Here is a 13193-nt window from a genome sequence, read left to right as displayed (position 1 = left end):
TCAGAATCTTATCTTCATATCTACAATCCATTTTCAATCTTATTTCCTGAACAAATCAAACAATCGTAGAACCAATCCCAGTTTTATTAATAGCTCATCCAAAGACGTTTTCGGCGAAGATACAAGAGTTGCTTTCTAACAAGTAGACGAAAGCAAACATTTCTTAGAAAATGCTCGTTCTGGTCTCGTATAAAATGTGGCCATACAAATCGATGGTGCTAGATTCGTGCTAGACCCCGGTTGTGCTTAGCTGCAAAAAACCGAATTATCAACGAGATGTCGCTCCTCCACGAAAAACAAGTCCGTGTTCTGAAGCTGTTTGAACGACTTAATGTTGCAGCTACAGGTGAAAATATCCCAACTGATCAAATTGATCCTCGTCTTGTAGGCAAAGTAGGACAATTGGCTAGCAATGCTTTCTTCTCCTGTTTCTTGCCTGAACATTTGGAAGAAGCACGAAGGCTCGTTGAAATTTTCTACAGTAAGTCTTTTTTTTAATTACAAATAATTAAGACACATATAAAAGTAATTTTGATATTTTGGCTTAAGATCATCCTTATTAATTTGTTCCAAAATTTCATTATAATAAATTATTTTACCATTATTAATTATTATCTCTATAAAAATTATATCTTATATTAATTGTATATTATATAAGAGGTCTATATAATTACCATATCTCTATATAAATTATTTAATGAATTATTTTGCTTTTAATAAACTATTTTACCTTTAAACAACAAAATAAGAAAGAATAAGTCTTTTAAACAAAATTTAAATTTGCTTAGTTTACTTTTTGAAATTTTGTTAAATTATTGCACTTATAATTAATTTTATTAAAATATCTCTTCTAAAAATTTTAATCATATAAGCATATTTATAATAAGATTAGATTTTACTTTTCGAAGCTATTTTTTAAAAAATTTTTCAATTAAAAATTTCTATGCGTCATTACAATTGTAAAGGATAATTAAATTTAAATTACTTTAGCAATAAAAAAAGGTTTTTCGAATCTAAAATTATTTTATTAAAATGCAATTCAATAATAATTATTTATAAACGAAAACTTCTACTAATATTTACAAGAAAAGTGGATTATTAAACTTTAAATAATTGCACTAAAAGATTTTTAATGAAAGCTATTATTTATAAAACTGTCTTAAACTGTAATAATATATCTTTAAAAAAATTTAAATCTTGTAAGTTATTTTTTTAAACAATTTTTCAATCAAAAATTTTTAGGCATCTTTACAATAATAAAGAATAACTCACTTTGCAATAAAAATATTTTTCTGATCTAAAATTATTATATTAAAGTATAATTTAATAAAAATTGTTTATAATCAAAAATTTCTACACATATTAATAAGAATAATAAATTATTACATTTAAAATAATTTTACATAAAAAAGTTTTTTAATAGAAAGTTATTATTTTTAAAGTAATTTTAAAAAATAAAATTAATTGAAAGTACCTAAGTATACTGATCACAAAAATTTTGGATTTTTTTTTAGGTTCATGATTGTTTTTATTAATAATTATTTCATCTAAAGCTTATGATTAAATTTTCAGCAGAAATTTTTTAAACAAAATGTTCTAAGCACTCTTGCAAAATCGTTCTGTTATTATAATTAAAATGTTTTATAGAAGAATCTTTTTTTTATTGAAAATGTCCAAGCATATTTTATCAATGCAAAACTATTATCTAAAACTCATTCTTTTTGTTTTCGTAAATCTTTTTCCTAATAATGAATAAAAAAAAAAAAATATATCGTTTATAATTACAGCTTATTACAAGTTTTAGAGTTCACTGTATTCTTAAAATGAAAATTAAACTTTCATTTTATCAATTTCGCCAGAAAAAAGTCAATGACTTTTGAAAGTATAAACTTATTAAGTACTAATTTTAAAAATATTAATTTTAATAACAGCTTTCTGTCTCTAGTTTTAACTTTAGTTTGGTAGTTACAGCAGAAAACTAAAAGTGACTTTGCCCTTCGTGTCACAAATTGCTAAAGTTAATTTGAATTAACTAACTCTCAGTTTATAATATTTATTTATTATAAATTAAGTACATATAAATGTTATAGATAAATAATGTACATAAAATATAATATATATAAATATTATAGATATTTGTAAGAAACTATTTGCCTTATATTTTAAATTAATTAAAATGTTTCGTTATTAGTATCATATATACGCCCTAACCAGAATCTTTTTTATTTTCTATTTTCAACTACTTGACAAAATAAATGACAGTCCATTTCAAAACATTAACGGCATCTATCTAGACAAAAAAAATTTACGACTATAGTTAATTACTAATTTCAATCTATATATTAGTATCTAAAATCGTATAATTGTGATTTCCTAAGACTTTAGTCTTAGGAAATCACAATTATATATATTCTAGTGATAACTAGAAAAACAAAATATTTTTTAGAGTTTATATGATTTTTTTATGCTTAGCACTATACAAATTTCTGTACTGAAATAGCCAGGTGATGAAAAGGTTAAGAGAATTTCGAAGAATTTTCATGGAATAATTTAGATTATTTTTTTGCCAGTTTGCGTTGATATATTATACCAAATAAAATTTTAAATATTAAAAGTTTTAATTAAAATTTTGTAAATTATTTTGTTAAAATGAAAGAGCTTATCAAAACACAATTTAAAAAACATAATTAAGAATTAAACAATCAATAAAAAGAATAAAATTAATAAATGTCACTTAAAAAGATTTTTTTACTTCATTTAATAGAATCATTTCTTAAAACATCAGTGTAATAGTTCAAGAATTTGTTCATCTCTTTTGGACCTATATCTACTAATATAGATTTGAAAATAAAAATTTTGAGATTCAAAATATCTAAATATTATTGAATGAACTAGATTAAAACCGCTTTTTCTATATTTTGAGACGAACTATGAAACAATAAATAAATAAATAATAATTTAATAACTACTTTTTAAATACAAGTATTATTCAAAAGAAAAATAGTAAAAAAAAAAATACACTAAAACTGTCCGAAATCTTATTAAATCAAAACTGTCAAAAAATCAAAACTTTTCCAGCTAGACTTAAATTACTTCACAATTCAAAATTATTCAAATATTTTAAATTAAATAAACATGATGATTCTTAAATTCCTTCTAAACTCTAAAGTGAAAAATAGTTTATTTAATTCAAAAACGTTTAAAAAGTTCAAAAATATTGTTAGCTTTTTTTTTTCTTTTGCATAAGGATTTTGCTTTTACACCTGTGTTATTATCTTATTGTTCTTTGAAAAAGTGGAAAAAATAAACTTTTCTAACTTTGACACAATATGGACAGTTTTTTTATTGTGTGTTGATATTTTGTAATAACCTGAAAGTAATAAACCAGCAAATAAACCGTAATACATTAAAATAATAAACAATTTTGACCACAATAAACCATATTAACCATAATACAGTGTATTAATCATCAATAATCATGTTAACAATATTAAACATATTAAAATGAAACAAAATTTCATTTACTTGAAGTACATGTAATCAAAATAAGTTATTTTCGATATTCGATATAGTTCACCCCTTTTATATGAAGTTTAAGGTAAAATGGATTTTACAGATTATGCTCCCAAAGTGCCAGTACTTTTGACTCTTGATTCAATTTGCCTCTGACAAATATTTATATCAAAATTTTGGTCTGTATAGGCTGAGAGAAGGTTGTTACTCTGAAATAACTGAATTCAGACCCGAATCACCAGTCTCAGAAGCTTTCCATATATCCCTTAAGCTATCCCTATTAAATTTTAATTGTTATTAATAATTTTAATTAACCATGTTTTATTTTCAGGTGCAAAAGACTTTGATGATTTCGTTCTGTTGGCTGAACAAGCCCGTACATTTGTAAACTCAACTTTGTTTGCATATGCTGCTGAGGTAGCCATCTTGCACCGACTTGATAGTAGAGGAGTCATTGTTCCACCCATTCAGGAAGTATTCGCCGATAGGTTTGTACCAGCTGATACTCTCCTCAGAGCATTCTCCATTGCTACAACCAAGCCAGTTGGAGATGAGGTACGATATCAAAACAATATTTTGCTTCATGGTTTTTAAGATAGTAGTTTTACGGCTCAATACTTATGTTATGTTATATCACTTAAGTTTTCAAATTGAAACTTAAAAATTCTTAGATTTATATACAAAAATTATAAATATTAAGGATCACTCATACCATTGGAGTCTAAAAAGTAGGCTAATTTTACTATTTTTTCTATACAAAAGAAAGATTAAGGGTTGCTCGAACCATTGGAATCTGAAAAGTAGACTATTTTTACAATTTTTATTTACTCAGAAGTTAGGGCGCTAAAATTTATTTTAAAAAAAATTAGAAATGCGGACTGCAAGTATAAGCTTTTTTGGAATGTTTCTTAATAAATAAATAATTCTAAAAAAAATCACAATACATCAAAGGGTCGCTTTTACTATTAAAGTAAAAAAGCAATCTATTTTATTTTATTTTTATTTATTTATTTTGCTCCGAAAGTATAGAGTAAAAAATGCATACATATGATTCTTTAAAAAGAAGTTGAAATCATGGATAAATTAGGAATTTTTTACAATATAATCATATTTAAAAAAATACATCAAATTAAGATAATGTGCCTAATATATTTAAATCTTTTAGAAAGAAGGCTAAAAATTTAATTTTTAGCATACTGATGTTTTCAAAACTTGATTTCTCTTAATTCTTAAACCAATTTATGTATTAAAAAATAAAAAAGAGTGGGATAAATTCAAATTGCATATCAAAAATTATTTGATCTTTAATGTATACTACAATATAATAGATCGAAATCTGAAAAACAATTCGGAGGAAATATGTTATCTGTAGGCAATCATTGCTGTATAGAAGCTTAAACGTCTTTAAAACTTTATCTTACAATTAAAGAGTTCGATGGAATATTTCAGTGATTTTTGAAAATCCGATTTAGGATGTATAGAAGCATCAAGAAACTATTAACCGGAAGCATACGTTTTCATTTGAAACCAAACTACTTCAAAACTTATTAGAATAAATTCATCTTCTGCATTTATTGCCAGCAATATTAAAGGTGGTGATTACATGACACCCTAAACATTCACTGCTTTTTAAATAGAATGTTTGTTTGTTTTTTTGACTAAAATTGACGCTGCATTTTAAAATATGTTTTTCTCGAAAATATCAATCTAGAATAACGTCATCGTTGATGTTCATGCAATCCTTAACGTTTTGGATCCAGAATACAAGATTGCATATCACAGAGTAGATATTGGAGCCAATGCTCACCATTGACATTGACACGTTGTTCCCTGTTTTTAAATGGAACACGTTGACAGGAATAGCACGCTGTTCCCTGTTTTAAACATTCCCTATTCTCTTAAATGTAATGTTTTTTGTTTAAAAATACATTCTGTATTTTAAAATATGTTTTCCTTAAAAATATCAATTTAGAGTGACGTCATCGTTGATGTTCATGCAACCGGTAACGTTTTGGATCCAGAATACAAGCTTGCATATTACAGAGAAGATATTGGAGTCAATGCTCACCATTGGCATTGGCACGTTGTTTATCCATCCGTCTATGATGTCAAATTCTTTGGAAAACCAAAAGACAGAAAAGGAGAACTTTTCTACTACATGCATCAACAAATGTGTGCCAGGTATGAAACAACTAGACAAAATTTATCAACATAATTTTTTTCCCTTAAAAATTCAACAAGTGAGACGTTTGGTTCCAAAACCAGTCAAACTCAATTTTTTGAATCAAAAACGCTTAACTTCGCAACTAAGAAAAAAAAACTGAAAACTTTTAAATTGATTCAGAAAATTTTTGAAAAAAATTTTTTCTTTTTGATTTTCGAAAGAAATAAAGCCATTTTTTTGAAATTTAAATCAATTTGAAAAACTAATAATTTTTATATAGGATTTATTCTTTTACCCTTTTATTTTAACCAACTTTATATAAATTATTTTTACTTACTTAAAAATTAGCTTTAGATCTATTTTTATATAAATTAACCAAGGCTATTTTAAATTAATTCAATAAAATCAAAACATTTTTATTTTAACCATTTTATCCTTTTATATAATATAAAAGCACGTAAATAAATAAATGCTGAAAAATTAAAAATTTCAAAATTATTAATTTTGTCTTTTATTACTAGATGAACACCACCTAATTTGTTTCAAAAGTAGTTCACTATTTAATTATTATAAAAACTGATATCTTTCATGAAGATATCTAAGAATACTTATAAATGCTTTTCTATTCATAAACACCTATCAAAGTTTAAAAGTATTTATCACTGATAATTTTTGTTCCCTTATAAAATTTCTGAAAATGAACTGAGAGAGGCTTTCAAATAAAACATCTGAGATAAAAATGTTACAGGACTACAAAACAAAAAAATTATGCTTCAAAAGTGAATCTAATTACCATCAATATGTTACATATAAATATTAAATAATATTCATAACACCTACTAAAGTATAAAAGCAATGGTGATTGATAATTTTTGTCTACCTTATAAAATTTCTGAAAATTAACTGAGAAGGTTTTCAAACAAAACTTCTGAGATGAAAATGTTACAGGACTACGAAACAAAAAATTTATGCTTCAAAATTGAATCCAATTATATCAATATGTTACATACAATAATATAATAATTATTATAATATAATGAAAATGTTACAGGACTACAAAACAAAAAATTTATGATTCAAAATTGAATCAAATTATATCAATATGCTACATACAATAATATAATAATTATAATAATTATTATAATATAATAATTACTATAATATATTAATTATCATTTTTAGGTACGATTGCGAACGTTTCTCTAACGGTCTGAACCGAATGGTACCCTTCCATAACTTTGAAGAACCCCTCGAAGGTTATGCTGCCCATCTTACCCATATTGCCAGTGGACGTCACTATGCTCCACGTCCAAGTGGTTTGGCCATGCACGACATGAGACAAGTAGATGTCCAGGACATGCAGAGATGGACCGAACGTATTTTGGAAGCCATCCATCTTGGAAAGGTAATTGATGCTGAGGGAAATGATATCGCTCTTGATGAGGAACATGGTGCAGACATCATTGGCTCTTTAATTGAGTCTAGCTACGACTCCAAGAACAGGCACTTCTATGGCAACTTGCACAACTGGGGACACGTCATGATGGCTTACATCCATGATCCTGATGGTCGATTCAGGGTAAGATTTTCGAAATCAGTCTTAAATAAGCATTAAAAAGTGAGCACTTGATATATAACTAAGAAACCTTGCTTTAAATTAAATGTCATGAAATATTTTTCTTAGGAAACACCAGGTGTCATGAATGACACAGCTACCAGCTTGAGAGATCCTATTTTCTACCGATTCCACAGATTCATTGACAATGTCTTCCAAGAATACAAGAAAACTTTGCCTGTTTATGACAAGGATAACGTAAGTTATGTATTTATGATAAATCTTTGAATTACATAATTTTCCGGATCTGTTGTAAAAGTATCCAAGAAAATTTTATTTAAATCAGAAGTACTTACTTAAGACATGAAAAGAGTCTTAAGACTTAACTAACCGTACTTACAATAATGAGAAATGTCTTAACTAGCGCCAATGTTCAATTACTATCGCCAAGCTATAAGCTCTATCGCCAAAGAAAGTTTAAAAAAAAACATAATTTAAGTGCCTTACACTTGAAACAATGCGAGGAATTTAAACTATATACATATAATCTTACCCAGACGAATTATCTGAGCTTTAGAACAGACAAATAACTTAAATATTTTAGAAGTTATTAAACTTTTTTAAAAATCGCCAATTTGGTGATATTTTTCCACCTAACTTCCCTGCTATCCAGGAAAGAAACTGGCTCACAAGTGTTGAAAATAAAAAGCAGTAGTAGAGTGGCAGAAAATAAAAGCAGTGGAGTAGAATTTAAAAGAAGGCACTGGCTCACTCTGGGCTGTCTAGCCAAATAGGATGATATATATATATATATATTTAAATTTTTAGTGAGTAAATTTACAAGTCACTTAAAATATGATAGCGTTTTCTTATAAGTTTACGGATTATCTAAGATTCTAGTCAAAACAATTTTCTACCTAAATAAAAGTCAGAGTTTGGCTGCGGAGAATATTTTTGTGTGAATCAACTTGCTTTTAAATCAAATATTAATCAGATTTTTTAGAGTATATTAATTTTTTTATAGTTTTATAATGGTGATTTTACTTGCCTTTTAATCAAATATTAGTTTATACATTCAAAAAAATGTCTTAAATTATTTTGCAGACATTAGAAATAGTTTAAATACCATTATTAAAAGAATAGATCTTAAAATTTGTCTTCTATAACACTAGCTACAATTCTTTGACATAAACAATTTGACAAAGGTTTTCTATTTCATATTTACTCAACATTTTGACAGCTTAAAAGTTTAGCTGTGCTATATTAAATAATAAAATGAAATTTTGACTTCAATCAATCTAGCTGAACTTCCCAGACGTCTCCGTCACTGATGTCACTGTTAATGCTAAGATCCAGAATGTTATCCACACTTTCATGAGAGAAGATGAGTTGGAACTTTCTCACTGCTTCCAATTTGGAACACCAGCTTCAGTCAGAGTAAGTATCATGCGAATGTTTAATCCAAATAATCGATCTCGAAATATTTATATCGATCTTGAATATTCTATATCGATCTTAAAAGTTCTATATTTATACAAGCAACTACTCTCATGGAAAAATTTAAACTATAATATCGCTTCCAATTTGAAACACAGTACTTGGAACTTTAATATCATACAAATTTCTACAATTTAATTAAAGGGTATAATGAATCATGTTTCAGTTTTGATAAACCATTTATAAAAACGAAAGACGTATTAATCTGCATAATAATATGGTTCATTTTACTAAAGTTGCATAAAGTTTGCTCTAATATTTTTGATAATGTAATTTATACTTTTTGACTGAAATAATTTAATATGTGAAGGCAATTGAAAAAAACACTAAGGTACAACGCTTTCTTTCTGGTGCAAAGTATTTTAGTTAAGTCTAGAAGTCTAAGTCTATTATTATATATAAGTCTAAGTCTTGAAGCGTTTGACTACTCAAACAATAATTGTTAAAATATTTATCTAATTTCTTTATTAATATTTTCCTATACGATATCTTCTTGATTTCAAAGTAATAGTTACTAATTTGCTATTATTTTTCCCATTTATTTAATAATAACGTAAAGAAAAAGTATTTACGTTTATATTAATTACAAAAACAACTAATACTGTTATTTTTATTTATACAATTTATTAAATATTTAAAACATTTAACAGAAACAATTAAAAACAACTAGAAAAATAGAACAACTAATAGAAACAATGGTAACTACAAATATAAGCCATCTTTGGCCTTGCTGCAACTTCATTATTTTTTATTTTCCTCGTTTGTGTCGACTAATTTTCACTTCCTATATTTCTTTTTGTTTTGAAAGCTATTAATGCTATAGTGCTCTGAAATAGTCCGACTGAGTTTAATTTTTATTTCATTTTATAACCGTCGTTGAACAGCCGACCCAATTTTTTTGGGTTTAGGACTACTAATGTTCACCTACGTATCCTTGTAATTAAAAACCCAATCCAGAAGACAAGGGAACTCAAGGGATCAAGTATTAGGAGAAATATGTCTTCGTGGTGGACTTTTTGATGGAATTAACCTGCATTTGCTTTACATGGAGAGAAAAACCTCGAAAACCTCCCACGATTAGCCTAGCGAAAAGGGGACTCTAATCCATGATCCGTCAACCACTGAGGATCTTTTACGTCAGCACTGTGGTCGGAGCAAGCCGGATGTGGAATTCGTATAGACCAGTCATCGCTGGGATTCGAAGTTTAATTTTCGATTTTTTTTAAAAATAACTTTAAACAATATTTGGTTTTGAATTTAGCATGCATTGTTAATGGAAATAAATCGCTTTAATTCTCCCACAAACCGTATAATTAATTCCACAAAATGTTTTTTATGCTACAGCAAATAACAACATTTTCGTTTAAACTAGGCAAGGTACCACCATCTTGACCACGAATCTTTCTCTTACATTATCTCTGCTAACAATGCCAGCAATGCTGAAAAATCTGCAACTGTAAGGATTTTCCTTGCTCCAGAATACGATGAACTTGGCAACGTCATCCCATTGGACGATCAAAGGAGATTGTTCATCGAAATGGACAAATTCCACACTGAATGTAAGCATAAATTTCAATATTTTAATTATATAAATTATAATTTTCATAAAATAAAAGCAGTAATTAAATGCCAACTTCATGTCAAAATAAAAAAAATATATTTTCTGCTCCATTTTAATTAATCTGTTACAGTTTTAGTTCAAGATTCGCAATTTACAGTGGACATAATTTGATTGTTGGTAATTAACGATTATTGAAAATATAAAGAGTTTGTGTTAAGACAGGGTGTATCGAAATCCCCACCTTTAGTATCTATTTCTAAAACCACCGTCAAAAATAAAATGAAAAATAAATACGCATTGGAAGTTGAATATCACCCTTATTGACTATGATTTGTCCGTTTTAAATAACATTTTTTCACCGCTTATACATTCATTTGTGATCCCTAATGTATATACCTTTTTACTTCAGTTTTGACAATATTGTAAAGAAAGTGATTACAGAAAGGCCTGTATAATTTTGAAGTAGTATAAGAATTCTTATCTAATGAGGATTTTTGAATTTTTAAAAATATTAGAAGAAAAAGGATATTTGATGTATATTTAATAAAACGCATTGCAACATCAAAACGACACGATATTCTGGCAAAAAAAGACGGTTGCCTTGCTTTAAAGAGATCATCGATACAACGGGAAAATTTTGAAAAAACGGTTAATTTAATACTTAAAAGTTGATTTATCGCTTAAAAGTTTATATAAAACCTTATTATTATGAGCATAATCAGATTTAACGAAGAAATTTTCCTAAACTTCTTTAAAATTGCAGGTCCATAAACAATGTAAGTTAAAGAAACAATTAAACCACCGCCATCTTCATCCGAAAACACAGTGATAAACGAGATATTGCAAATTTTTCTAGAACCAATAAGTATTAATGATAATGTATATTGTATGTACCATGCATGTATATTACGTCGAATAATTGCCGAGGCTTGATCACAAAACGATACTAACGATATTCAACAACAAACAGTGGAAATAATAAAAAATAATAAAAATAAGCCATTTTTTTAACAATATATCTTTTATTTTTGATGATGTCGGCTGACTAGGGTCCTGTTTGAATTAGTGCATCATCACTGACCCTACGTTCTACTATTTTTCTTTAATGAATATATTTTTACTTGCAGTGCGACCAGGAAAGAACACAATTGTAAGGAGCTCAACCGATTCTAGCGTGACTATCTCATCAACCTACACCTTCAAAGAGCTTTTGCACGGAGAAGATTTGCAAGAAAATCGTACTGAATTCTGCAGCTGTGGATGGCCCCAACATTTGTTGGTACCCAAGGGTAACGACAAGGGCATGGTTTTCGATCTCTTTGTTATGATTTCTGATGGAGAAAAGGATAAGGTAAAAAAATATTTTTTATATATTTTGAAACTTTTATTGCCTCAATAATTTGAAGTAGTTAAAATAAAAAAGAAAATGGCTAAAAGATAATTTTAGCTTTATAGCAAAAAATATTTTTCTTAAAAGATGTTAAGCCGACAATATAGAGGTCTGGTAACAGTTGTTATGAACCTTTTCCGAGAATTCTATATATTTTGAAGCTGATTTTCGCTCCAAAATTATTAAAAAAAACGCTTTACATGTTTTAACAGAATGACTTACTGCAAGAATAAATGGAAAACTAATTTATTAAGTCAACTCTTTCAATCAGACTGTAAAAATGTTGTAAACCTTTTTTTGGAGATTCTATGCATAAGAAAACTGGTTTTCTCATCAAATTCCCTTACATGCCGCTCAACAAGTTTCAACAATATATTATGATCCACACTGCAAGAATAGAAGATTTATTTATTGAGTTAAATCTTTCAATAACACTGATTAAAATAAAATTTTGTAAAAATCTTACTAAAAAATGTATACATTCAATAAGTGATTCTTCCACTAAGTACACTAAAATGTAAATTAGCATATTTTTTATTCATCTCTTTAATTATTCGTTAATTAAACATAATATTAATGTTTTCATGTATTTTACGCATTGGACTAACAATTAACCTATAAGGAAATGATAAGAAAATGAGAAATCGCAATTTACGAATTGTAAAGATTCGATACATTTTACAGGTGACTTCCCCACCAAGCTCATTAAAAAGTAGCTTTGCATATTTTTTACTCATCTATTTAACTATTCATTAATTAAACATAATAATGTTCATGTTTTTATGTATTTTATGCATTGAAATTGCAATTTTACCAGTAAGGCAATGAAAAGAAAACGAGAAATTATAGTTTACGAATGTAACATCATGTTTAACATGATGATGTTAATTCCGATTTGCCCTTGCTATCTAACATGCTTCAATAATATAATTATAATCGATTCCAAGAATAGAAGATTAATTTATTCAGTTAACTCTTTCAATAACACTGTTTTAACAAACGAAAATGTTATTTCTAAAGATTGTATACATTCTACAGATGATTTCTTCACCAAGTTCACAGAAATTCAGTTTAGCATCTTTGTTACTCACCTCTTCAATTATTGATTAATTAAAAGTTAATTCCTGATTTAAAAAATTCACTTTATGTATTTTTGCTTTCAGGTCGCTGCAACCAGCACTGAAAAACTCTGCAATGATGCCCTGAGTTATTGCGGTGTTATGGATGAGAAATATCCAGACAAACGAGCAATGGGATATCCATTCGACAGAACCATCACTGCTGAAACCCATGCTGAATTCCTTCAACCTAACATGAAACTCACTCACATCACAGTTCGATTCCAGGATTAAACATACAATAAAAACTGTCTTCTCCTGCATAATTTAAGCAATATTTTAAGCATTGGACTTGTAATTTAACCAATAAGGCGATGAAAAGAAAATGAGAAATTGTAATTTACGAATTGTAACTAATTATCTTGAAAACATTAAAGTTCGAAACCCATAAAAAA

The 13193-nt window shown here is 27.3% G+C and overlaps 1 protein-coding gene across 1 annotated transcript; it reads left to right on the top strand.

Annotated features, from left to right (window-relative positions):
• Window positions 1-217: 217 nt before the first annotated feature.
• Window positions 218-13193, top strand: LOC107440514 (hemocyanin A chain). The gene is made up of 9 exons (XM_043047556.3): window positions 218-481; window positions 3845-4068; window positions 5486-5694; window positions 6860-7256; window positions 7362-7490; window positions 8535-8669; window positions 10102-10288; window positions 11418-11641; window positions 12844-13193. The coding sequence occupies exons 1-9, from the start codon at window positions 277-279 to the stop codon at window positions 13030-13032; spliced, it is 1899 nt and encodes a 632-aa protein (XP_042903490.1). The 5' UTR covers window positions 218-276; the 3' UTR covers window positions 13033-13193.

This window comes from Parasteatoda tepidariorum, chromosome 12, assembly GCF_982258835.1.
Source record: "Parasteatoda tepidariorum strain Cologne lab strain chromosome 12, Ptep-v5.0, whole genome shotgun sequence".
In the NCBI taxonomy this organism is placed as follows: Eukaryota; Metazoa; Arthropoda; class Arachnida; order Araneae; family Theridiidae; genus Parasteatoda; species Parasteatoda tepidariorum.
Note: the sequence above shows the minus strand (reverse complement) of the source record. Positions and strands in the feature narration are given on the sequence as shown.

Bases quoted from the DNA above. Each gene is read 5' to 3' on its own strand.
- LOC107440514 (XM_043047556.3), top strand. From the start codon at position 277: ATGTCGCTCCTCCACGAAAAACAAGTCCGTGTTCTGAAGCTGTTTGAA. The intron at 7,257-7,361 runs GTAAGATTTTCG...TATTTTTCTTAG, and splicing joins ATCCTGATGGTCGATTCAGG to GAAACACCAGGTGTCATGAA. The intron at 8,670-10,101 runs GTAAGTATCATG...CGTTTAAACTAG, and splicing joins GAACACCAGCTTCAGTCAGA to GCAAGGTACCACCATCTTGA.